Source organism: Erinaceus europaeus, chromosome 3, assembly GCF_950295315.1.
Source record: "Erinaceus europaeus chromosome 3, mEriEur2.1, whole genome shotgun sequence".
NCBI lineage: Eukaryota > Metazoa > Chordata > Mammalia > Eulipotyphla > Erinaceidae > Erinaceus > Erinaceus europaeus.
The window spans coordinates 65427937-65455671 of record NC_080164.1 but is presented as its reverse complement, the minus strand read 5'-3'; the positions used below and the strand labels follow the sequence as shown (position 1 = coordinate 65455671).

The window sequence follows — 27735 nt, the reverse complement described above, 5'->3', positions numbered from 1 at the left end:
CTCATACCTTGGCTGCTGCCGCGGCGGCCTCCCCGCAGCAGCCGGCAGCCCGGGTCTCGGAGCCGGGGACCCCAACATCGTGGGGTCGCCGCGGGCCCCGGACCCCAAAGTGGGGCCGGATCTGGGTGCTTTCCGATCTCCCCGCTTGGCTCTTTCCCTCCAACCCACAAGTGTAGCCGGGAGATCAGGGCCACATTCCCCTTCCCTGGGGCCGCTCCTCCCCTCTCCCAGCGCCCTCTCTTTCCAGGCCTCCAGGCTGAGCTGCCCGGCATCCTCCCGGGGCCGCCCCTGCAATCCAGCCCGCGGGCTACCTCTCCCTGGGGCTGCTCCTCCCTCCCGCCCCCTCCAACGCCTATTGGCTGAAGCGCTCAGGTCCCGCCCAGGCCCCGCCCCCGAGCCCACCGCGCCTCCTGTCGGCAGGGCCCAGCAGCTCCAGCTCTGGCCTCCAGGGCTTCTCGCGCGGGGCTGCTCCGTTGTGCGCCCGACCCACCAGCAGGTTCTGGGCGCCCGACAGTCGCGATCCGCGGCCGCAGGATGACGCGGGCGGCACTGCGGCTCCTGCGGTGGCTTTTCCTCCCCGCGATTTGGAGAGGAGGTGAGCGCGCCGTCTGAGGAAGGGAACCGGGGGCGGGAAGGCGCAGATTCAGGGGCGCAGGAATGCTGGCTGGGTCAGTCTGCAAGTACCCAAGGGAGCAGACCTGGCGCCAGCCTGGGTGGTGTGTGCACGTCTCGGGGAGCCGAGGAGGGGATGAGTCCCGGGGGCACCCCTTCACCGCAGAGGAGGAAATCGAGCTCGGCCCGGAGCGCTGCAAACCCCTCCAGGCTTTCAGTCGCAGGGAAGACCGTGGGTCGCTGCTCTGTCCACTAGGAACTCGGGCAAAACTTGTTCCTAAACTTAGTCGCTTGACTGGACCCCGGCTCTGGCAGGACTTGTGGAAACCTCAGCACAACTTCTCTCCTGAGGAGAGACCGGCACTGCAGAGGAGTGGGAGTTGTTGTTGGGAGTTGGTGGTGGTGGTGGTGGTGGTGTGTGTGTTGGGGGACAGGGGGTGGTGATCACAGTTCAGCTGGTGCATCGATCCACCCAGCCCGAGAGTTCTCAGGAGAAACAGACATTCAGGCTGCTCCCACTCGGACCTCACACAGTATCAGCGCCCCTTTGCAAGGGCACCCTGTGAGTGTAGGGGCCCTGGAAGGAGAGAAGCACTCTTTTCACCCCATTTATTGCTGAACACAATCTCATGTGTTTGGAAAACTGACTAGGGATATTCATTGCTGCCAGGTGTTTACAGCAGGCATTCCAATATAATACAGGGGAGGCAAGGTAAGGCAGGCCCCTTCTGCGTCAAACACTAGTTTGGAGGCTAAGTGATAAGCACGTTATAAGTCTGATCGCAGAGGCATTTCTGGAGGGAGCTGGAAGAAATATAACCAGACTTTTTAAAAAAATCTACTAAATAAAATGCACCATATGCATTTTTTTAAACCAAAACGTTTCTGTTTTCATTTGGAATGAGGATTTTTGCTTCTTTTGACCATGAATACGACTGAGCGTAATTCTTAGTTATTTTAGTCAAAGATTTTTTTAAAGAATACTCAGAAAGCTCAATTTATACTTAAACGACTTTCACTTACAGGCGTTTTTTTCTTTGAGATTTTCTTTTAAAGACCAGTTGCTCAAATAAAATCTGCACCATCTTTTTGCATATTAAAGCACTTAATTTAAGATTTGAAGCAAACATAGCAATTTGAAACAAACATCAAAAGTCAAAAACTAAATAATTTTATGTCCCTCAACCCTCAAAATGTGCTCTCCATCTCGGCCAGATCCATCTTTCATAATCTACTGCAAATCTGGTTTTTTTTTTTTTTTTTTTTTTTTTTACTATGAGTGGCCTGGCCTAAGTAGTCTTGATAAGTGGTAGGTATAGTGAAAATTATGAGAAAAGGAGAGGAAACAATTGTTTTGAGGTAAGATATTTAAAAAGACTGAATGTTTCTGGCTTTTTAAAAACTAGTTAGAAACAAACAAAAATATTTTTGTAGCTGACAATCGAATCACCTTTAGTCAGATACTAATCAAAGATCTACTAAAAAGTTCAGCCATCAATAAGAATGCACTGTCTCCAATTTTTTCTCATTCTGACTGTTGCTTTTTATGTTGGATTTACCTGTGAGAAGTTGTGCACTGATCTTGTGAAAAGCTTAAAGGGTAGGATGTGACCTGACAGAGTTAGAGGACAAGATGAAAAAAGAAGTTAAATTCTTTGTCTAGTTTTAAGGATTTTTACATTGCATATTGTGGGTTCAAGTGACTTGCATATCAGATAGGAGAGAGAAGCAAGAGTAGAATATTCATGCATATGCTACACTGGAGAGGGATGGCTAACTAAATAAAATTTATACAATACTTTAAGCCAGAAACCCCATCTTCCTCCATCTCCACTCACCCCCACCCCCAGCCCACCCCACCCCAGCCCCCAACACACAGAACTGAAACTGCTGAACCAGGGGCATTTCCAAGCTTTCCAACCCCTCCTTTCTGCTCAGTCTCTCATGGGGGTGCCAGTGAGCAACAAAACCAGACAAAGGGGGGCCCTCTAGAGGTGGCAGGGGAGGGCAGAGGAGAAATAGCTGCATGGATGAAAGTGAAGGACTTAGTCTATGATGAAGCAGTGGGTGCAGCTAAAGTCAGCCTGCTGAACAAACAGGGCTTTAAAAATTCTGGAATGTTACCATTTCTCTCAAACTGACACAGTAACCTGTATTACAATATGCCAGCATTTTCCCAGGAAGAACTTTATCCAGTTGCTTATGGGCTTTGTAACATTGCTCTCAAATACTTCTTGGAAGTAAGCAGGGTTTAATTTTAAAATAAATAATCTGGAGGTCATCTCCTTTGCCTCATGTTGGATGGAGCTTGAAGGGACCTGAGAGAAGCCAAAAAAAGAGAAAGACAAATACCTGATGATCTCACTTATAGGTGGAACTTAAGAACCAAGATGAAGAGGGAAACCACAGAGTAGAACTTGGACTGGATGGGGTGTGTGTTTGCATCACAGTAAAAGACTCTGGGGAAGGAGGAGAAGGGAAGAGGTACAGCTTGATGATGGAAAAAGACCTAAACTGGGAGTGTTCTACAAAGACCTCTTGTTGGAAGATAAGAAATTGCACCCATGTGTCAACAACTGTACTAGAAACATTTAATCCCCCAGTAAAAATATTTTTGAGAAATTACCTGATGGGGGCTGGAAAAATAACTCATTGGGTAGGGTGCCTGCATTGCTGTGCCAAGGACCCAGATTTGGGCCCTGGCACCACATAAGAGCTGCTCTGGTGCTATGGCCCCTGTCTGTCTGTCTGTCTGTCTGTCTATCTATCTATCTATCTATCTATCTATCTATATACTCTATATGAAAAAATGACCCAGAACCGGGATCCTTATGCCAGTCCTTGTGCTTTGCGCCATATGCACTTAACCTGCTGCGCTACCGCCCGACTCCCTAGACACTTTCTTTTTAATAAACAAATAAATGAGTAAGTATTTAAAAGTGAAAATAATTGGAGTTGGGAGGTTTGATGCTCTGTCCATGAGCCAGCATCTGGGCCAATAGAATGCCATTGTTTTAAAGTTAGTAATCATTGTAGTTTTTGATCAGAATGTTAGAAATAATGGGAGAAACAAAAGGCAGAACCAGTGAATTACTAGTTAGTCAGAGTTGCATTTGAACATATTGAATATTTATTTATTTATTTATTTGTTTATTTTGCCAGGGTTTTTGCTGGGGCTCCATACTTGAGAAATTCTACTTCTCCCAGTGGATTTCTTTTTTTTAAGAAAGAGGGTAAGAGACAGAAAAGGGAGGGGGGGGAGAGACCGAGACCATAGCACTGCTCCACCACTCCTGAAGCTTCCTCTGTGCAGATGCTCCCATCAGTGACTGGGGGCTTGAACGCTGGTCCTCATACATGGTAAACTGTGCACACTATTGGGTGAACTATCTCCCAGCCCCACTGAATCCTGCCATAATTGAGGACATGCTAGGCAGGAAATGGAGCCAGAGTGTTATTTAAATGTGTTCTCCCCACTTGCAATAGAACACACATGTGTAACCACTAATTCCCATGAAATAAGGGAGATTTTAAAATTTATCTCTTTGTTTTGCCCTCTTATTTAAAACTGACCTCCTCTTTTTTTTAAAGACCTTTTTTTTATTAACATGAGAGAGAGAATCATAGTGCCACTCTGACATACACAGAGTTGGGGATCCAGCTTAAGACCTCATGCTTCTTAGTCCTGTGCTCCAGCCCCTGCGCCAACTCCCAGGCTGTTGGCCTCCCATTCTTTACTAGAGCTTGCAAGACCTGGTAGGACGTCCCTCTCCCCTTTGGGTTCACATCCAGTTACTCCCCATTTGTTCACACTGCTCCAGCCACACGCATCCTCTGAATACCAGTCGCTCTTTGCTCTGATTGTACTCTTTTCCCCAACATCTCTGCATATTTGAGACCTTTTGATTGTTGATTTTCCACTTGATGTTCTCCCAGAGAGACCTTCCCTCACACTATCACTTCCTACCCCCCCCCAGCCAACACACACACACACACACACACACACACACACACACACACACACACACACACACACACACTGTATCTCTGTATATCTGTCTATGTTCTTCATTAAATCCGATGTCTGGTAACACTCATCACAGCCTGATGGGTAGTCCTGGTGCTTGGCCCATTTTGGATGGTCAGTGAGTGTCTGTGGATTGTATTAGAGAAGTATGTTGTGGGTGCTTCTCACACCAGGCCATGTGCTTCTTCTCCCTCTTCTTCCTTCCTACTGGCTTTCCAGAGACAATTGCTGCATGGCTGCCCTTGTGCTGGGGACTTGGTTAATAAAAAGTTGTCTTTTATTTTTCTGTGTTGCTAGGATGGTTTCATTACTAGAAAAATTAGGACACTGAAAGAAAGTAAGATTTTAGACTTTGTTTACCCCAATTTAGCAATCCCTTTTCTTTGATAGGACAGGGAGAAGTTGAGAGGGTTGAGGGAGAGAGAAAGGGAGACACTTTTTTTTAAAATATTTTATTTATTTATTTTCTCTTTTGTTGTCCTTGTTGTTTTTCGTTGTTGTTGTAGTTATTATTGTTATTGATGTTGTCGTTGTTAGATAGGACAGAGAGAAATGGAGAGAGGAGGGGAAGATAGAGAGGGGCAGAGAAAGATAGACACCTGCAGACCTGCTTCACCGCCTGTGAAGCGACTCCCCTGCAGGTGGGGAGCCGGGGGCTCGAACCAGGATCCTTATGCCGACCTTGTGCTTTGCGCCACCTGCGCTTAACCCGCTGAGCTACAGCCCGACTCCCGAAAGGGAGACACTTATAGCACTGCTTCACCACTCATGAAGCTTCCATCCTGTAGGTGGCTTGAACCTGAGTCCTTGCACATGGTAATGTGTGTACTCAACCAGGTGTGCCACAGCTGGTGTCACCTCCCAACCCCATATAGCAATTTCAGTGCATTTTAGATTTTGTTCTCGTTTAGTGTGGTGCTGGGGAATAAACTCAGGGCTTCACACACAAATGATACCACTGAGTGGCCTCCCAGGCCAAATTTTTTCATTTTCTTATTTAGAGGAAGACAAAGAGAAAGAGAAGAGAGGGATAGAATGACAGAGACACCTCAGTACTACTCCACCATCCACAGAGTTCCCCTGGTGCTGTCACTGGTGCTGCCTCTGGTGAGCTGCCTCCTACCTGCTATTCTCCACCCAATAAAAAGCCAATAGCTGATCTTCTCATGTTTCAAAGAAGAAAAATACAGTTGTAGCAACTTCCTGCCCAGAGTCAGGCTGCAAAAGGCCCAATGGTTGGGGCCCTGAGTGCTTTAACTTTGGCCCATTGTTACTCATTTAATTTTAAACCAAAGCACATAGTTCTGGGTTGTTAAGCACATGCAGGAGGTTAATTATTAAAAAAAAAAAAAAACCCAAAAAACTGAAAAGAAGCAGATTTATCATGTGCTCTTCTATTTATTTATTTATTTTGGTGGAGTTAGGGCCTTATGCATGTGCAATTTCACTGCTCCTAGGCCCTTTTTCCTTCAGAGAGAAAAAGAGGGAGAGAGAGAGAGAGAGAGGAGAGAGAGAGAGATCACAGTATCAGAGCTTCCCCTGGTGCTATGGCATCTTCCACATGATATCACAACTTGAATGTGGGCCACATTCATAGCAAGACAGGTGCCTTATTAGATATCTATCTCTCTAGCCCTCCATGTGTGCTTTCTGGGACAAGAGTAAAAATGTTAACAAGGGCATGGGCTCAGAAACTGAGTAGTTCAGGAGCTGTACCTCCTGTTCTGCCAGCTGACCTCTCGGGAGCTCTGGTTAACGTTCAGCATCTTGGTTTCCTCCCTGGTACAGTGTGAATCTTCATTATTCTAGAACTGTTGGGAGAATGAAATGAACTCATAGCACATGCCAAGTGCCAGAAAAATTAGCCATTGTTACCCGTGGCTTCCCCCTATTCTTCTGAAGTCAAATTTGAGCAAATTTCTTCCTAGACAAAAGGTATCTGGGGATAGGTGTTCCACTTCCCTTTGAATGGTATTCTAGACTGCAAGTTGAAATGAAGGCAGAAGTGTGTGTGTGTGTGGGGGGGGGCTGTCCTGTTCACAGCACCAAGCTGAGGGGCGATGGATGCCTGTCCCACAGCATTCAAGTCCTGGCTGTGGCTTAAGGGTTTTTTGTTTTTTTGTTTTTCCAAGTGGTTTTACTGGCAGAGCTCAATGCTTGTTGCTTATGGGCCCAGGCAGGGCCTGTCCTGACAACCACTTTTGTCCCCACCCCCAGTAGCCTCATTTGTTGAATTGTTCCATAGTACAGGAATAGCTTCCTGTCATGTGCCTCTCAGGAAGGTATAAAAATGAAGCCTAATTCCTGTTCAACTTTTCCCACATAATTCTACTCCAGGGGTGTGGTCCATTTTTGTATTTGCTTTATTATTATTCCTTCTTCCTCTTCTTCTTCTTCTTCTTCTTCTTCTTCTTCTCCTCCTCCTCCTCCTCCTCCTCCTCCTCCTCCTCCTCCTCCTCCTCCACCTCCTCCTCCTTCTTTCTCCTTTTCCTTCTCCTCCTCCTTTTTTTCTTAAGAAAAATATTTATTTGTTCCCTTTTGTTGCCCTTGTTGTTTTATTGTTGTAGTTATTATTGTTGTCATTGTTTGATAGGAGAGAAATGGAGAGAGGAGGGAAAGACAGAGACAGGGAGAGAAAGATAGACACTTGCAGACCTGCTTCACTGCTTGTGAAGCGACTCCCCTGCAGGTGGGGAACCAGGGGCTCGAACCGGGATCCCTGCATTGGTCCTTGAGCTTTTTGCGCCATGTGTGCTTAACCCACTGCACTACTGCCCGACTCCCACCTCCTTCTCCTTTCTTTCTCCCTCTCTTCCTCCTCCTCCCCCTCTCTTCCTCCTCTTCTTCCCCCTCCTCCTCCTTCTTCTTCCTCTCTCTCTCTCTGCCACTAGGGTTATTCTTACACAACAAATTCTCCACTCCCAGTGGCCACTTTTTCCTTTTTCTTTCTTCTTCTTTTTTTTTTTTTTTATTTTGATGCAACAGCAAGAACTTGAGAGGGGAGAGGGAGACAGTGAGGAGGGAAAGAGAAAGAGGCACCTGCAGCACTGCTTCATCAGTTGTGAAGCCTCCCTCTGTAAGGGGGGACCAGGAAGGTATAAAAATGAAGCCCAATTTCTATTCAATCTTTCCCACATAATTGTACTCCAGGGGTGTGCTTTTGGTTTTATATTTGCTTTATTGTATTATTATTATCCTCTCTCAGTCTCTCTCTCTCTTGCGTGTGTGTGTGTGTGTGTGTGTGTGTGTGTGTGTGTGTGTGTACACCTAGTTCATTGCTATGCTTTTTAATCAGCTAAAACCAGCTTTCCCCAAATGAAGCCTATTGACTGCAGTGGATAAAAAAATGAGTTTTTTGGGAGTCGGGTGGTAGCGCAGCGGGTTAAGCGCACATGGCACAAAGTGCAAGTACCGGTGTGAGCATCCCTGTTCGAGCCCCTGGCTCCCCACCTGCAGGGGAGTTGCTTCACAGGTGGTGAAGCAGGTCTGCAGGTGTCTCTCTTTCTCTTCCCCTCCTCTCTCCATTTCCCTCTGTCCTATCCAACAACTATGACATCAATAACAACAACAATAACTACAACAATAATAAAAACAACAGGGGCAACAAAAAGGAAATAAATAAATAACAAAAAAATCTTTTTAAAAAATGAGGTTTTGATTCTTAGATTAAATTCTGAGCACATGGCTGAAAGTCTGCGTGTAGGGTGGCCATGCAGCAGATAACCAGTGGGGGATACCCAGGGACATGCTTGACTTCCAGATACTTTATGCTTCACAGCAGGTGTAAACCAGACATCACATGTCCTGAAGGGGGTGGATGCTAAAGCAGGGGGCTCTGACTGCCTCCCATACTCCTCTACTAGAGGTAACCTGTTCCCTCTCTTACCCCCTTTGTTATTCTGATCCTGCTGTTTCCAACTAAAATGTGTAAATTGTAGCCTTGCAGGAGTGGAGAATTCCATCAGGATCTGGGGCTCCCTCTTGGAGAACATTAGATACTTACTGAGATATACTGCCCTCTCCGTCGTCTCTCCTTCCGAGGCTAATTTTCTTTGTCTGAATCCTGGTTGTTGGACTATATGGAGGATTTAAAAAAGAAAAAAAATAATAATTAGTGATTTCATAGTAATTTACAAAATTAAGACAATAAGGGTATATTTCCACACCACTCTCACCAACAAAGTTCTGTACCTCCCCCCAACCCCAGCCAGCCCAAGGGTAACCACCATAGTTTTCCCAAGGTCGTAGTTATGGGTTGACTATATATTTATTTATTTTCCTTTCTTTCAAGTTCATGTGTTTCAATTCTCTATATTCCAAGAATGCGTGAGATAATCATTTATTGTTCTCCCTTTTTCCCTCTTCCCTCTCAGATAGGAGAAACAGTGGCTAACTTCCTCAGGTGTTCTCCAGAATCTCTTCCCTCTTAGTGAGGGTCCAAAAACAAAGGTTTCTTGTCACAAAAGTTCCGGGTGTGTGGACCAAAATTCTTTTTGGGGTGCGAAGGGAAGGCGTTCTGGCTTCTGTAATTGCATCTCTTCTGGACATGGATGTTGGCAGGTCGATCCATACCCTCAGCTTGTCTCTGCTTTTCCCTAGTAGGGTAGGGCTCTGGAGAAGTTATGGAGAATTCTTAACGATGGTGAAGGGCCCAGTTTTGTGAGATATCATAACCCCCAACAATACCTTAGCAAGCGGGGCAGCACTTCCTTTTTGAGAACTCTAATGTCCCCACTGTCTCTGGGCTTCTACTAAGAGGCTGCAGGATCCAGACTCTTTCAAATACAAAGAGAGACACACCACGGAAACAAAGCTTCTTCCCCCAGTGTCAGGATACTTCCATGTAGTAATCTGGGAACTCCAGCCTGGGATGCATATATGGCAAGGCAGGCACCATCCCAGGAGCTATTCCACAGGCCCAGGTCCTGACATTCAAAGGTGATAACAGAAGAAATGGTGATTTTTGTCTTACAAATTTTTGTGGAGAAATCTAAAATCAATTCTAAGTTTTCTTTCCATTTCTTTCTTTCTCTCCTCCCCCCTCCCCTTTTTTTTCATCTATTGCTAGTGCCTCCAGTTAATAGTAAAATGAATTTTTCATGAATCCTGAGTATGGCAGGAGGTGGAGGTGAGAGAAAGAGATGGGGGTGGGGTGGCAGGAGATGAGAAGGGACAGATGTTGACTTTATGTTTAGAGCAAGAGACCTGAGATATTTCATACCAAATTCTAAGAATATCTGAGAGACTTATGCTTGAGAAAAAGAAACCCATTTCATAATCTTAATGCATAGGTTTTTGTGGTAGCAAATTCTTTGTATATTTCTCCTTAGACTCAGTCATTAGTGGTATTGCCTGGTTCTTAGTCGGTCTCTTCAAAATAATGTCTAGCATCTGGGGAATGATCCAAGACTACAGCAAGATCTGAGCATTAGGGGTTAGTGACCTCCTATAGATCATGCTGGGAGGGGGGGGCTTGTCCTCAGGACTTCTGGTCTCAGGTTAACCCTGGAAAATCAGGGAAATTCTCTCTAACAGATTTCTTCTCTTTTCTTTTTGTATGTGTTATGTGCTTGGTTGGGTTGGTGAGCTAGTGGCTCCACTCACCTCAGCTTTCAGGGCCAGTAAACATCTCAGACTGCCATAGCTGTAGGCTTGCCTCTCATTAGACACACAAAGGAAAGCCTTGTTTATTTTGGGGCAAGTATCATTGTGTTGTTTTCAACCCTAATAGTAGGCTGGCCTCATTATGGTTTTTGAAAATGATCTCTTTTTTTTTTTTTTTTTGCAAGTATGAACAGGCTGTGTTACTGGGGAATCTGAGAACATAGATTCAGACTTGCTGCAAGTACTTTTCTGTTAGGGCACTTCCCAGTGAAGGCACAGTGAGATGATGAATATTCATGGCCTCCCCCAAGTTGCCCCTTTGGGGAGACTGGCTTTCCACTTGCTGCAGCTAGCTCATGGCAGGCTGCCTCCGGACAGGAAGTTGAAAACAGCCCTTAAGCTGTTTTACAATTTTGGCATGTGATTTGAAGATTTGTTGATGAAAACAATGTCCTTTCAAAGTTCTTGGAGCAAAAATAAAAAAAGGAAGGTCATTATATTTCACATTACATCTAAAGTGTAAATTAAAAAGAAATAGCTACTTTTGCAGGCCAGGAGATAGTTAACCAGGTAGTGTGTGGTGTTTTGAGACTTTGTATTCGAGTCCTAGCACCACAGTACCAGCATCAGGGGAAACTTTACAGATGAATTTTTTTTTTTCTTTTTTACCAGAGTACTGCTCAGCTGTGGTTTATGGTGGCACGGGGGATTGAACTTGGGACTTTGGAGCTTTGGTGTGAGAGTGTTTTTGCATAACCATTATGCTGTGTACCCCCACCCTCTATGGATAATTGATCAATGCTATGATCTTACTCTCTGGTTCTGTCTATTTGAAATAAAAAGAACAAAAGTTCAGCCTGGGAGTCGTAGAGCGGTGTGCCACAATAAATAAATAAATAAATACAATGCATTCCCCTTTGGAGGCCCAAAGATGTAAACTTTCACCTAGCACTGACATTAATCTACAGGGACTCTAGGGGTGGATACTATACCTTTCAGAAGTTCCAAATTGCTGTTAATCAAATGGCAGGGCAGATATTGAATCTGGGGCTCCTTCTAGGTAGACTCCTTCTGAAGGGGAGTGGTGAGATAGGGTATTTTCTTACTGTGCTTGAATGCTGTGACACCTCTGACCTTGCACCTGACTTTGGCTGCAAGTGTCCCCAAGCATGGACCAGAGACAGTGAATGCAGTATCTCAACAGTGAGCTGTTCCAGCCACCTCGCCTGCCTGTACTGCCTTGAAATATCCCTTCGCATCCATGTAGGGGGTAGAATAATCTGGAACCACAGACCTGTATTTCTGAGAATGAACAAATAAAGACCTCTTACTGTCAGATCTGAGGGGAGCGCTGACTGTGGGTTTCTGGGAGGCAGGGGTGTTGGAGTAGAGCATAGAGTGAGGGGATATAGCAGAATCTCTGAAGCTTGGATAGAATGATATCATTTCCAAAAGTGGGTTCATTTGATATGAGAATTTTCTATGTGGAGTTGAAAAGAATTATAAGCTGTAGCTTGGAAAGCACCTAAGCAGTTGGCTAGGAGGACCGAAGAAAGGCATGTAGAAAGTTGTCTTAATATCTGGTAACCCATGTCTGTAGAGTCTAAGGATTGTGGCCCTATCCTGTCCAAGCCATTCAGCACCCTTCACTGGTTATGCTTCACTGGCCCAGATGTCTGATTCTTTTTTCCTTTGAAAAAAATTTTACTTTTATTTTTTTATTGGATAGAGACAATCAGAAATCGAGAGGGAAGGAGGAGGTAGAGAGGAAGAGAGGCAGAGAGACACCTGCAGCCCTGCTTCACCACTCACAAAGCTTTCCCCCTGCAGGTGGGGACCTGGGAGCTAGAACTTGGGTCCTTGTGCATTATGACATGTCCTATGTGCTCAACCAAGTACGCCACTACCTGGCTCCTGATTCATTTTTCTTTTAATTCTCCCCCCACTTCATTCTTTACTGGGGGGCAGGGAAGTTCTAATGGGATTACTGTACAGTTGTTGACACAAAGGCACAGATTCTCATCTTGCCATGAAAAAGTGTCTACAAAACAGTCACCCCCAACTAGGTCCTTCTCTACCATCATGCACTAGGACCCCAAGGCCCTGCCTCCCCCCTTCCACCCTTTACCTCACTGAGTCTCTGCTTTGATGCAGTATACCAAATTCATTCCAAATGCTATTTTGTGTTTTCCCTTTCTGTCCTTGTTTCTTAAGTTCCACCTATAGGTGAGATCATCTAGTATTTATTCTTCTCATTTTGGTTTGTCTCACTTAACATGATTCCTTCAAGTTCCATCCAAAAGATAACCATCGTAGTTCTCACTAAGTCTTAGAAACAGTTTTCTGGTTTGGTTTCTGGTTTGGTTTGTTTGTTTGCAAGTTCATGTGTGTCAGTTCTTTAGATTCCACATATAAGGGAAACCATCTGGTGGTTGATGTTCATGCAGAGAAGATTATTTATTTGACCAGACCACTGCTCAACTCTACTTTATGGTGGTGTTGGGGACTGAACCTAAGACCTCTAAGCTTCAAGCATGAAAACCTATTGCATAAACTGCTGTTCTAGCACCCTGACCCTTTTTAAGATTTATTTATTTTTATGAGAGCACTACTCTGGCTTATTATGGTGGTGCTGGGGGGTTGACCCCATGACCTGCAAGCCTCAAGCATAAAAGTCTGCTGTGTACTCTATGTGCTATCTCCCTGGCCCCAAGAGTTATGATTTTGGAAATGACCCAATTTATCAGTGTCAACTATCCTTAATCCCTTTAGGCCCATGGTTTTATAGCCAGGGACCCAGATCTTTATTTGCCATCTTTAGTGTTTGAGTTTCAGCTCTTTGCCTCAAAATGGCTGCAGCAGCTCCAGATACCCCTTTCATCTGCATTCCACACAGAAAATAACAGGAAAGACAAAAGGAAAACAGCTTGATAGCAGCCAAGTCTGTCCTTTATAAGACACAAGAAGATGATGACTGACATCTGAACTTCTGCCACTTCCCTGGACACTTGAAGCTGCAAAGAACTGGGTCAAATCTACCACGTTCACGAGGCAAGTCACAGTCCTGGATGAGACGGGGCCTCATCTCCAGAAGGGACAAGAGCACCGAGCAGGACACTAGCAGCTGTTGCCATGCTCATTTTATGAAATTTTACATCAAGTGTGCTTTCTTCTTCAGCTTGCTTTTTCACTCGTGTTAAATGCCAGCTTCCTCCGGGTTGAACAGTACAGTCCTAGTTTATTTATCTTTGTGGATGAAGATGTGAAAATGTCATTGTTTATTTATCCAGTCTCACCTTAATGAGCATGTAGGCTTTTCTAAAATTTTCTGTTACAAATTATGTTTCCACAAACACTCTTATTTTTAATCATTTCTTTGTAGAGGCCTAATTTGCTGTAATGATAAAATGCACAGATTTGAAATGTCAAAAATTGGTGACTGTGCCTGTCAGAACTACCTATAGTTTCTTCCTGCTATTATAAAATATAATGCAATATAGTGCTTCTGCTCATTTGATAGGCTATATTTTGAGGGTACAGAATGCTCAGTTTTCCTTTTTTTTTTTTTTTTGCCTTCAGGGTTATTGCTGTAGTGTATACATTTAGTACTTTAAAATTTCCCCCTTAGTATTGTGCTTGGTGTGTTCTACAAATCCGGATGTTTTAACTTTTATTTTGTTTATTATTATTTCAACTTTATTCTTTTAAAAAAATGTTTATTTACTTACTAATGAGTAACAGAAACAGAGAGAAAGATACACAGAGAGAGACCAAAGCAGCTGGGAGGTGGCACAGTAGCTAGAGTGCACGTTACAATACACAAAGACCCAGGTTCAAGCACCTGCTCCACACTTGCAGGTATCTTTCTCTCTCTCTCCCTCTCTACCACCTCTCCCCTCTCAGTTTCTCTCTGTCTCTATCCAAAACAGATGATAATAAAATATTAGAAATAGATTAAAGCACTGCTCAGCTCTGTCTTATGGTGGTGCAGGGGATTGAACCTGAGACCTCAGAATCTCAGGCATGAGAGTCTTTTGCATAATAACCACTACACTATCTCCCCAGCCTTATTATTATTATTATTATTATTTATTTCCTCTGATACTTCTTTGATCCAGAGGCTATGTAAGATTTAATTTGTGGGGATCAGGCGGTAGTGCAGTGGGTTAAGCGCACATGGTGTGAAACGCAAGGACTGGGTCAAGGATCCCGGTTTGAGCCCCCGGCTCCCCACCTGCAGGGGAGTCACTTCACAGGTAGTGAAATAGATCTGCAGGTGCCTATCTTTCTCTCCACCTCTCTGTCTTCCCCTCCTCTTTCGATTTCTCTCTGTCCTATCCAACAACAGCAATAACAACACTAATAACAATAGCAACAATGGACAACAAAAGGGGAAAGAAATGGCCTCCAGGAGCAGTGGATTCATAGTGCAGGCACTGAGCCACAGCGATAACCCTGGAGGCAAATAAATACATAAATAAATAAAAATTTTAAAAAGCCTTAAAAAAAGAATTTAGTTTGCAAGTATCTAGGGAATTTTTCATTACCTATCTGTTATTAACCTCTACTTATTTCCATTGTGGCCAGAGAACATACCCTGTGTGATTCCAGTTCTTTTCAATTTGTGGAGATTTGCTTTATGGCCCAGGCTATGGTTTATTTTGGTTTGTAGCCCATCGTCATTTAGAAAGAATGTGCATTCTGCTATTGTTGGGTGGATTGTTCTATAAATGTAGCCTAGGTTCTTTTCGTTGGCAATGTCATCAAGTTCTTTATATCCATACATATTTTCTGCCAGGTTCTTTGATCAAAGGTGGAGAGTTGCTCTGGGCCACCATTTTTGGGGTGGGGGTGGGAGGTCCACCGCAACACTGAAGGGCCGAGCCTGATCATGGCGGAGCGGCACCCTCCCAGGTAAGCTGCTTAGCCGGCCCTGTTTCACATTGTTTGTAGTTGTTTGCTCTGGTAAGTACTCATTTTAGAATGCTAAGTCTCCATGGTACATCCACTTTTTTATTGCTTTATAACATCCCCCGCCCCCGTCTCAGGTCATTTCCTTTGCTTTGAAATCTACATTATCTGATATGAATGTAGTAATCTCACTTTCCTTTGAATAGTGGTTGCACGATATATATTCTCCTGTCCTTTTTTTGCAATCAACTTGCCTGTATCATTATGTTTGCAGTGAATTTTAAAAATAACAGGGCAGGGGATATAGTATATTGGTTATACAAAAAAGACTTTCATGACTGAGGCTCCAGAGTCCCAGGTTCAATCCCATGCACCGCCATGAACCAGAGCTGAGCAGCGCTCTGACTTATTTATTTATTTACTTACTTACTTGCCTCCAGGGTTATTTCTGGGGCTCAGTGTCTACACTAAGAATCCACTGCTCCCGGAGGCCATGTTTTCCCTTGCTGTAGTTATTATTATTGTTTTTGTTGCTGTCATTGTCATTGGATAGGACAGAGAGAAATGGAGAGAGGAGGGGAAGACAGAGAGGGGGAGAGAAAGATAGACACCTGCAGACCTGCTTCACCGCTTGTGAAGCGACTTTCTGCAGGTGGGGAGCCGGGGCTGGAACAGGATCCTTTTGCTAGTCCTTGTGCTTCATGCCATGTGCGCTTAACCTGCTGCACTACCGCCCGACTCCCGTGCTCTGATTAAAAAAAAAAAAAAAAAGTAAGGAACAGGTTGTTGGTTCTTTTTTTTTGGGGGGGGGCTACTTTTTCTTTTAATAGCTATACTTAAATCATTTATATTTAGTGCCAGTATTTCTACATTAATGTATTAATGTTTTACTAGTTGAAGTGGATTATAAGCTTCCTACCTCCTTTTAAAAGTGCGTTTACTAGGGCAAGAAGATGGCTCACCTGGTGGAATATATATTTTCCCTTGTACCAGTCAGGACCTGGAGTTGAGCCCCAAGCACCACATGGAAGCACTGTGCACAGCACCAGGGGAAGCTTTGTGAATGGTGAGGCTGTGCTGTGGTGTCTCTCGCTTTCTGTCTCTGTCTCAGATTGAAAGAGGGAAGAAAAAGAGTGCTGGGGGTGTTGGACTCTCACAGGTGGGAAGCCCTGGCAACCAGAATAAATATTTGGAAAAAAAAAATCCCTTTACTGTTTAGATTGACAACGTACTTATTTCTTCTTCATGTATAGAATTACATCAGGCAGTGTTAGAATTGCTCTTCATAATTTTGGAAACCAAGAGGAAGTCTGGTGTACTGACTGACGCTGGGCTTCCTGTAGCATCTCCACCTATGATTGAACCCTGTAATTCAAGTTTCCATCATTTATTGTTTCCTTTCTGTTTAAAGTATTTCCTGTAGTTATCCTTTTAGGATGGGTCTGCTGATGACGAATTCTCAGTTTTCCTTAATCTGAGAATATTTTGATTTCCTCTTCATTGCAGAAGGGTTGTAAATGAACATTTCTTTCAACACTTAAGAAACATGCCCCAACATTCACTATTATTTGTTGCCTTCTCTTTTAGGCAAGATGTCATCTCTCTGTCAGGATTTTTCAAAATACTTTGTCTTTAGTTCTTAGATGTTTGACTGTGGTATATATTAGTGTAGATACACACATGCGCGTGCGCGCACACACACACTTCCATTTATCATAATTTGGGTTTACTTAGATGTTTGAGTCTGTTGACTTCTATCTTTAGTCAGATTTAAGACATTTGCAGCCTGCCCCTCTTCCTTCCCCTCCCCTCCCCTTTCCTCTTCTCTCTTCTTTCTCTCTCTCTTTTTTTTTTTAACATTACTCTGCTCTAGTATGCTGGTGTTTATGCTGGTGTTAGGAATTGAACCTGAGACCTCCATGCCTCAGGCATGAAAGTGGGTTGCAAAAACTATTATGGTGTTTCCTTGGCCATGCAGTTATTATTTCAAGTACTTTTTTCCCTAGCCTTAGCCTGCTTGCTTGCTTGATTGATTGATTGATTGCCTCTAGGTTGGGATTATGTTGCCTGCATTGTGAATCCACTGCTCCTGGAGGCCACCCCCCCATTTTTGTTGCCTTTGTTGTTATTGTTGCTGTTGTTGTTGATGTCATCGTTGTTGGATAGGACAGAGAGAAATGGAGAGAGGAGGGGAAGACAGAGAGGGGGAGAGAAAGATAGACACCTGCAGACCTGCTTCATCGCCTGTGAAGCAACACCCCTGCAGGTGGGGAGCCGGGGGCTCCAATCAGGGTCCTTGCAGCGGTCCTTGCGCTTTGCACTATGTGTGCTTAACCCTCTGCGCCACTACCCGGCCCCTTTCTCTCTCTCTCTCTTCCTTCCTTTTCTTCCTTCCTTTCTCTCTCTCTCTCTCTCTCTCTCTCTCTCTCTCTCTCGCCTCCAGGGTAAAAGCTGGGACTCGGTGCCTGCCCTTGTTATTTCTATCGTTGTTGCCACATAGGACAGAGAGATATGGAGAGAGATGGGGAAGGCAGAGAGGGGAGAGAAAGACACCTGCTGACCGGCTTCACTTGTGAAGTGACGCCCCCATGCAGGTGGGGAGCTGGTGGGGAGGGGCAGGGGCTCAAACCAGTATCCTTGCACCAGTCAGTGGGCTTCGCGCCATGTGCGCTTAACCCGCTGAGCTACCACCTGGCCCCCGAGCCTTTTTTCTTCTCTCCTTCCAGGACTCTGATTATATCAATCTTAGATCCCAGATACAGTTTTATTTATTTTAAATAGGACAGACAGAAATGGAGAGGGGAGGGGAAGACAGAGAGGGGGAGAGAAAGACAGACACCTGCAGACCTGCTTCACCGCTTGTGAAGCGACCCCCCTGCAGGTGGGGAGCCGGGGCTGGAACCTGGATCCTTATGCTGGTCCTTGCGCATTGCGCCTTATGCGCTTAACCCGTTGCCGCCCTACCCCTCCCCCCCAGTTTACTTTATTCAGTTATTTATTATTATTATTATTTTAAGATTTTATTTATTTATTCATGAAGATAGAAGGAGAGAGAGAGAGAGAACCAGACATCACTGTACATGTGCTGCTGGGGACTGAACTCAGAACCTCATGCTTGAGAATCCAACACTTCATCCACTGCACCACAACCCAGACCACTTTTTATTATTTCTTATTTATCTATTTATTTGTCTTTAATAAAAGAAAGATACAGAGAGAAAGATACAGAGACAGACCAGAGCACTGCTCTGCTCTGGCTTACAGTGGTGCTAGGAATTGAATTGGGGACCTCCAAGACTTCACATTTTAAGTCTTTTCTCTCTTGTTGCTCAGACTGGATAACAATATGAGCTGTGAAGACGGAATAATTTTCTGTTTTCTTACCATCCAGTTCAGTGATCTCTACCCCTCCCCCGCCTTTCCGTTCTGCTGTTGAGCTCATCCGCTGACTTTTTCTTACCCACCCTCACATTGAGTTTTCAGTTTTGATTTTTTTTTTCAGTTCAGAGGTTTCCACTTGGATATATATATATACCCAAAAATATTTAAAAAATAAATAAACGCAATGTATTTATTAGAAATAGAATATATATGTATATATATATTCTATTTCTCTCCTGAAGCGTTGTGTTTATTTAAGTTTTTAAATATTTTTTATTTTTTTATTATTGGATAGAGACAGAGAGAAGTTGAAAGGGGAGAGGGAGATAGAGAGGGAGAGAGACAGAGAGACACCTGCAGCTCTGCTTCATCGTTCGTGAAGCTTTCCCCCTGCAGGTGGGGACCAGAGGCTTGAACCCGGGTCTTTGTGCACTGTAGTGTGTGGTGTGCGTTCAACCAGGAGCACCACAACCTGGCCCCTTTATTTATTTTTATTATGGAGACTTTCTGGTTTTTATCTTTGTAATGGTAATTTAAATATTGTTTTAATGTATACATTTTTATTATATTTATTTATTTATTTATTTATTGGATAGAGACAGCCAGAAATTGAGAAGAGGGGGGAGACAGAGAGTGAGAGAAACAGAGAGATACCGCAGCCCTGCTTCACCACTTGTGAAGCTTTCCCACTATAGGTGGGAATGGGGGCTTGAATTTGGGTCCTTGTGCCACCGCCTGGTGTGCCACTGCCTGGCTCCCAGAACAGATTTATTGTTGTTTGATTGTTGTTGTTATTTGGTCTTTGCATGTTTGCATTTCCAAATGAGGACATACAGAGCAAAAGGAAACCCAGGAAGCGCCTCTCTGGAGGTGTTCCAGAGTCCTGAGATCCCCAGTGAGTGGGAGAAATAAGGAGTGGTACATATGTTTTTGGAAGGAAAACCTTGCAGTCAGTTATTTAGGAAAAACTGACAAATGTTCTTATTAAGGTGTTTGGTCTTCCAAAGATAGTCACATTGTGAAAGAAAGTATTTTTTCCTTAAGTGAATAAGTTTTTATTAATAACCTTTGACTTCCAGTGTAGCCGATGGCTGTATGTTGGGTAAAATGGAAGAATTAAGCTTGGTGACCACAAATTTCTCCTGGGACTTGTGAAAACCACATTAAGTCTTTGGGGAGCCCCCGCCCCAGACACCCATCAGGGGAGCTGTTTTATGACACTGACCAGAAGGTGTTTCCTCAGATTTTCTGTGTCACTTGGTGTTCTGCCAAAAGGGAAAGAGGAGAAAAACTCTTGGTTAAGTCAACATATATTCATATTTCACTACAAGAGGTTAAACGGGCTAAGTCAACATAATTGGCTCCATATGTTCAGCATTGGTGTCCAGGCATGACTAGTTGCACCTTTGAAACAAAACAGATATGATGTTTCATGTTATGAAAATCAGAACAGTCAATTGTTGCAGGTCGGTGCATGCCAGGCTCTGAGTGCATAGGTAGCATTCTGCTTTTCTCTGGGGAGCAATAGATAGTACCCGTGTACTGTCTGTGCAGGTGAGGAGGACACTGTACCTCAGATGGACCAGTGACTTCCATAAGGTCATCTTCCTGCTGACTGGTGGAGCTGGGGCTAAAACATGTCCCCTCTTACTCCAGAATTCTCGTTCTTACCTTGCTCCCAATCAGACTTCATTCAGATCTGATCCTTCAGTATGGAGATTCTCAGAGTGCACCTCCTCAGTATCCTCTGCACTTAAGGTGATTTGGGTCACTGGATCCATTTATGAAAGCAGGGGGTTTGATCCTCGCTGCATGCTTCAATTACTAGACAATATGTCAATAGTTCAAGACCCTGATGCCCGTGGTGCAGCAGCAAATGAGACTAGATGTTAATAGGTCACCGAAAGAGCTCGTGCTCTTAAAAAATTCTGGGCCGTGAATAAAGGGAAGGTACAGCCTCTATAGGGGGCTGCAGGCTGAGAGCAGAAAGCATTCTCACAGAAGCAGAGGCTACAAGCTTAAGGGGGTGGGACTTATACCCATTGCTCATGGTCTGGCTGTCTTAGTTACTGGTATCTTTTCCAAGGGGAAGGTTAGCCTCAGGATTTAGAGGTTTTGTGTCCTGTCAGGATGAAATACACCACTGGTGGCAGGGTGGGGGGGCTTCTCTGTACTTTTGGGCCTCCTGCAGAAGTTTAGTTAGTTAATTCTCTCTTCGCCTTAACAATTTTTTTCTTTTCTATTTCAATAGTACACTCTAGGTCACTGAACTCAGTTTCCAGGGGGCAACCAGACATCTCTGGAGATTGTGACATTTCTGCGTGGAACATACTAGAGAATTGGAAAAGACAGAAGGGTGTCACATTCTAGAATTCTCTTTTCTGGTTGTGTTGGTGCTTGCAGTCTCTTGGGAAGCTTCTTTGGCAAAGCATTTTTTACTAAGATAAAGTCTATTGCCCAAGATAAAAAAAGTGGGGTCAGGGAGTCAGGCGGTAGCGCAGCGGGTTAAGCACACATGGCACTAAGCACAAGGACCAGGGTAAGGATCCTAGTTCGAGCCCCCAGCTCTCCACATGCAGGGGAGTCGCTTCACAGGTGGTGAAGCAGGTCTGCAGGTGTCTGTCTTTCTCTCCCCCTCTCTGTCTTCCCCTCCCCTCTCCATTTCTCTCTGTCCTATCCAACAACGACAACATCAACAACAAAAAACAACAAGGGCAACAAAAGGGAAAATAAACAAATAATTTTAAAAAGTGGGGTCATGGGCTGTTGTAGGGACTCTGAAAGGGTCACTTGATGCCTCTGGAGGTCCTTAGTGCTTGCATCACCCAAGAATGGTCACGGAGGCACAGCATGGGTGAGAGTCTTATTTTTTTAGTCTGGGGGACCAGAGGAAGTGTGGAGATGGTACTAAGCATCATCATGTTTGCTCAGAGTTCCAGCAGAACTCTTTCCCACCTTCCAACTGGGAGATGTAAGCCCTCGGAGGCCAGCCTGTGGGGAGGGTAGCAGTGAACTGCCTGGTGTTCTGACTGCACGTTTCTCTCATATGAGTTGTTTATCTGAAATCTAAGTGTAACTGAGGTCTCTTGTTTTATATCTGGTTACTTTATGCCTACTGGGAACATGCGGAAAGTGACACACTAATACCACACTTTATACCTGACTGCACCTCACTCTGCACAGGCAATCAGTGGGCGATCTCTGGCACTCCAGTTTTTGCTGCCATAGGGCAGCTAGGACCCCTCCTGGCACAGGCACCCAGTGCTTGTTTAGTAAAGCCCTGGGCAGGACTGTTCTGTCAGAACAAGCTATCCCCCAATTCAGTGCTGATGTAAGACATTGCTGTCCTTGGTGGGAGTCATTTTCACCCCATGAATAACCTTTTTACCTTCTCTAGTCCCCTTTTCTTTCCCTTCCCCCAAGCTCTTTGATAGCAAATTCCAGAATAGGCAGCTAGCTTAGAAATGAAACCTTAAGGCAAAGTGCATTCTCCCCCACCGCCACCCTGTAAAGGGCACAAAGCGAAAAACCTGACAGTTTAAGTTACACTTATAGCTGCCTAGGATTCTCCTGACTTTGAAACAGCCTGCAGAGAGCCCAGCTGATGCCACTGTTGGTTTTGTTGACTGAGAATGGGCCAATGGGTCCTATAGGCTGGCATTCAGTCCTGTCCTAATTCCACCCCTCTGGCCAGGGTGCTGCTTCCCTTTATCCTTCTGAAATACTCAGGATGTAAAGATAGTTGACAGCATTCACATCCAAGAGGATGATGGGAGGCTGAACTCTCCCGCCCAGCCCAGCCTGCTTCCCCCAATTTGGGGAAATTCCAGCTTTAGGCTAGCCGCTCCACCCTCTACTTGGGGACCTTTCTCCACCTCAGGCTGTGATCACCAGGTTTGAGGATTATCTAAAGGAGGTCATGCTGGGAAAAGGGGGTGGGGGCACTCTACTGGGTGAGCTATTTCCCTTAACCCCATAGCAAAGTCTAGACCCAGAAGGTACTATTCTCAATATTTGTTGGCAATTAAATCATTCTACCAACTCAAATCAAATTATCTTTTATGCCATCCACTGTGATTATAGAGTTGGTTTAGCTTCTCCCTGATTCAGTGACATCATCTAAGTGTGTGACCTTGCTGCTAGTTTAATTAGCAGATCAGCTCATAGAAAACTGAAGGTTGTACACCACAAATTGTAATCAAAGGCTATCTTGAGTGGTTGAGATTCCAAAACAAGTTTCCAGTTAACTTTTTCTATGCTTCTTTAAAATTTCGAATTTTCCTCCAATTGAAAAAATAAGTTAAAAAAAAATGTCGCCATGAGTGAAAAGTCCTAAATGTCCTATCAAAAGTCCTAAATGTTTTTAAGTAAATTAAATTAACTGAAGAAAACATTATTGGCTTCCCAAACTTCACTTTTTGCCTTCAAGAAAAAGAAGTAGCCAAGAGGTGACACAGCTGGTAGAGTGCTGGACTCAAAGCATAAGGTTCTGAGTTCAATCCTTAGCACTGGATATACCAGAGTGATAGTCTGGTCTTCTCCCCACCCCCAAGAAATAATAAAATAAATCACTTTTTAATTTTTTATTATTTTATCTATTGGATAGAGACAGAGAAAAGTCCAGAAGGAATGGGAGATAGATAGATAGATAGATAGATAGAAAGAAACATCTGCAGCCCTGCTTCTCCACTCATGAAGCTTCCCCCTGTAGGTGGGGACTGGGGTTTGAATCTGGATCCTTACACATTGTAACATGTACATTCAGCCAGATGCACCACTCCCTGGCCCCATAAATCACTTTTTTTATTTTTTAAAGAAAACAATTATTTGGATAAAAGCCCTGAGTCCCCAGTCCTATACTCAGCAAATAGGAAAGACTATTGGTAAGTTTGCTGAGTTCAGAGGCAAAAGTGAATTATAAGCATTTCCAAGTCTGTAGAAAAAGAGTCTTCTTGTGGGGTGTCAATAGGCATGAAATAAACCACCAGAGTATCATTACTGAAGAAGGGATCCTAATATTGGAGTAGGATGACAGCGTTGGATGCCACCAAGACAATGGACTTTGCCTCCTGCTATAAAGAACACAGACCCACACTTAGACATAAGCTTTACCTGCAGTGGAGGAAGCAGGACCCCTCCCTTTCTATAAAGTCACCTTGATCTCACTCCCTGGAATGAATGTTTACAGCCGTTGCAGTATCTCTGTTGTTCTGGATGACTGGGCTCAAGGCCAGCCTCACCCCAAAGCATGCAGTGGTTTCTCACTCTCCCACACCCACTGAGACCTCTCAGGCTGCGGGCAAACAAAGAATTTTGCTAGGTTTCCAACAGTGACATCTCTTGTTCTTCCACCTGGTGTTCCCCCTCAAAGAAGCACCTCAGTGTGGCAGCCATTGGAGTGGCCTGGCCTGGGAGGGAGAGCTGTGTGGAGAGGGCTCACTACCAGGAGCCATGACCTTCATTCCAAAGGTGTGTGCATTCTAGACTGACCTGACAGGGAGGAAGTCAGAGGAAAAAAATTCTCATATGTCCTTCTGCCTCTGGATTTGTTGATGGTACCTCCATCAGCCAGATCAGTACTTAGCTGAATACTTATGCTGGAAATGACCTGTTGTTTAACTGAAATCTAAAATGAGCATCCTGGGTTCTTTTTCTCTGACACAGCCCTAAGCAGAGCCCACGTTAGTCCCTGCATACATGCACTTAGGTGTATAGGAGGGTGTGGTAACTGAAAGCAGTGGGAGACGCAGCCCTAGAGCACGATCACTGACCCACAGAGGGCCAGGCCTGCACCTCTCCTATCTGCTCTCAATATGTTTGAAGAAATAGCAGCATTAAGGACTGGTGCACCCAGTTGAGGGCATATAATATCATGTGCAAGAACCCATGTTTAAGCCCCCAGTCCCCACCTGCAGGGGGGGAAGCTTCATGTGCAGTGAAGCAGAGCTGCAGGTGTCTTTCTCTCTCCTCTGTGTCTTTTCCCCACGTAATTTCTCTGTCTGTTTAAATAGAAAATAAAAATAAGAGAGTCGGGCTGTAGTGCAGCAGGTTAAATGCACGTGGCGCAAAGCGCAAGGACCGGCATAAGGATTCCAGTTCGAGCCCCCGGCTCCCCGCCTGCAGGGGCGTCGCTTCACAAGCAGTGAAGCAGGTCTGCAGGTGTCTATCTTTCTCTCCCCCCTCTGTCTTCCCCTCCTCTCTCCATTTCTCTCTGTCCTAACAACAATGACATCAATAACAACAACAATAATAACTACAACAACGAAAAACAACAAGGGCAACAAAAGGGAAGATAAATAAATATTTAAAAATTTAAAAAAATTAAAAGAGCCCCAGCAATAATCCTGGTGGCAATGAAATAAAGTAAAATAAAATAAGGTCATTGAGTGAACTTGTAGATGGTACACTGGGCAAGATATTGAACTATCAAGCATGAGTTACCAAATTTAATTTCCAGCATCACATATGTTAGATGCTTTGGTTCTCTGGTTCTCTCACTGTCCCTCATTAATAAATAATTTTTTTTTAATTCAGACATCATCAAAAAAAGTATAAACACAACAATTGAAAGACTATATATTGTTTGGATCGCTTGTGGGTCAGATGAAGCCTAAACATGTTCAGGTCCATTCGGTGAGCAGACAAGCATTTTTCTGGTAGTTTCAGGTCATCCCACAGCCGGTGGCATAAATGCTTACTGCTCCCCTACTTGTCCCCATATATAGGTGTAGGTCATGTCTAAGCACAAGAATTATAAATTCATCTCTGTGACCAGTAGCAACTTTTGTAAGGATTCACTCATGCATAATGTAGCGACAGGAATTTATTCTAAGGAATTTGCCATGAAGTAATTTTGTTGTATGAATGTCACAGCATATAATTACAGAAACCTCAGTATTTTCACCTGCTGCACACCTGAGCTATGTTATATAATCCATTGGGCTCACCATGCCATAGATAGTCCACTGTTGGCCAAAACATCATTATATGTAACCAATTAGCAGCATAGTCTTATGACTGAGCAGTGAGAAACATCACCTCAGCTACCATCACCTTCCTGCTATGATGTTAATTTGTAGTAAGAACTTGTAATAAGGCACAGTTTAAAAAAAGTTTTTGCTGGAGGGAATTCTATTTCTTAAGCATTTTTATTAGTGATTTAATAGTGCTTTGCAGAATTAAAAAATTTCAGAGGTATAATTTCACACCCATACATGGTATGTGTACCTCACCACATTTCCCATCAAAATTCTGTTCATTCTCCACCTCTGTGCTCCCCCCTCATAGGTCTCATAAAGTCCAAGAAACAGTTTGGTTACCATTGTTTTTGCAAGTACATCTGTTTTTGTCACCTGTGTTCCATATATGAGCAAAATCATCCTACAGAGTTGTTCTTCACCTCTTTACTTATTTCATTCAAACTAATTAATCACCTCCAGTTCCATCTATTTTGCCCTAAATGAAACCATCTTTTTTTTTTTAAACTGCAGAGTAGTGTTCCATTTAGGTCTCTCTCTCTCTCTGTCCAAAACTTCTATATCCAGCCGTTTGTCATTGGGCATTAATGTTGCTTTCATATTTTGGCTTTTGTAGGTGGTACAGTTATGTACATAGTGATACATATGTCCTTTTGAATTAGTACTTAAAAATTCTTTTGAAGGAAGTACATGCACAAATGAACTCTTGAATGAAAATGTGTATCTGGATGTGTGAGTTGTATGAATTCTGTTCCCATTTTCTGAGGACATTTTGTGGTCCAGTGAGTCGGGAAGTGTCTGTGAAAAATAGATTATTTAAAAAGCTGAGCATTGAATGTTATGTTTTTCAGCAATTGCTGAGGTGAGGAAAGACAGTAAGACCAGTCTGCCATTCCCAGGAGGCCCAAAAGCTGACGGAGCACCATTTTCACCTTCCGAGCCCAGAGGGGACCAGCCTGACTTGTTCTCACCTACCGAGCCTGGAAGACTACATACAGGAAACAGAGCCTTTCCTGGGACGACTTCTTCCTGGCCAAACTTCCTACCATCTGTTGCATTTAACCCCACAGTTGGCCATATTGTACTTTCTGAACATAAAGATGTCAAGTTCAATTGCTCTATCAATATACCTAGTCTATTCCAGGACACTGCAGTTCTCTCTTGGTGGAAAGATGGAAAGGAATTGCTTGAGGCACACCATACAATCACTCAGTTTTATTCAGATGATGAAGTTACCACTGTTATCTCTTCCTTCAGGTATGTGGTTTCTGCCTTTCTTTTTCTAGTATGGTGTTACAGCTGATTGAGAAGCAAAAGCTTCCTATGTGGAAACCACCCTTCTGGTTTCCTTGTGGGCAGTCCTGGTGGTTTATTTAAAGAGTGGATTGTGGCAGTCAGTCAGTATGGTTGACATTTCCTATGATCTTGGTCTCACCAGACCTGTTGGTTATCAGGTTTGAGGGGACAACACCCCACCTGAGCTACAAGCCATGCAAGTCCTGCTCGACCCAAGAGCTCACCCAATCAGTAGTAACAGTGTTGTTTTTTTTTTTTCTTTTCTTTTAATCAGAGCTCTGCTCAGCTCTGGTTTATGGCTTATGGCGGTGTAGGGGATTGAACCTCAGACTCTGGAGCCTCAGACATGAGAGTTTCTTTGCCTAACCTTTACGCTATCTACCACTGCCTCTTTCCTTTTCTTTCCTCTTCTTTCCTTTTGTTTTTTCTTCTCCTCTCCTCTTCTTTTCTTTTCAATGAAAATCTACCACTGCTGTTCCATTTTTGATGTTCTAGTTTTGTTTTTGTCTTGGTGTAAACTATCTTCTAGCACCATCTTTCATGGTTTTAAAAATATATTTATTTATTTAAAGAGATACACACACAACACACACACACTAGGGCACTGGTCAGCTCAGGTTTATGTTGGTGCTGAGGACTGAACCCAGGACCTCAGAGCCTCAAGCATGAAAGTCATTATGCAAAACTACTGTACTATATTGTGTGTTTTTATATACTGCCAAGGATTGAACCCAGACCTCATGTAAAAGCATCACACTACCCCTGATTCCCCTTCATGGCTCTAGAACAATGTTTTTTATTGTGTGTGAGGAGACATCTATATAACCAAGTGGGGCTTTTAAAAGCCAAAGTGCTTCTAGTATTTTCATTTACCCTTATTTCCTCTCTCTTTCATCTTTCCCCAATCCCCACTACTGCTGTAAATCG

General features: G+C 43.9%; 1 protein-coding gene across 3 annotated transcripts in view; it reads left to right on the top strand.

The window, feature by feature from the left end:
* Window positions 1-430: 430 nt before the first annotated feature.
* Window positions 431-27735, top strand: part of MERTK (MER proto-oncogene, tyrosine kinase) — a 131087-nt gene continuing 103782 nt past the window's right edge. For 2 of the 3 annotated variants that reach the window (XM_060187340.1, XM_060187339.1), the window contains exons 1-2: window positions 431-595; window positions 26364-26769. In XM_060187340.1, the coding sequence (XP_060043323.1) occupies window positions 535-595; window positions 26364-26769 (467 nt within the window). In that variant the 5' untranslated portion in view covers window positions 431-534. The remainder of the gene's footprint in view (window positions 596-26363; window positions 26770-27735) is intronic. The other variant, XM_060187341.1, reaches the window with a different exon arrangement.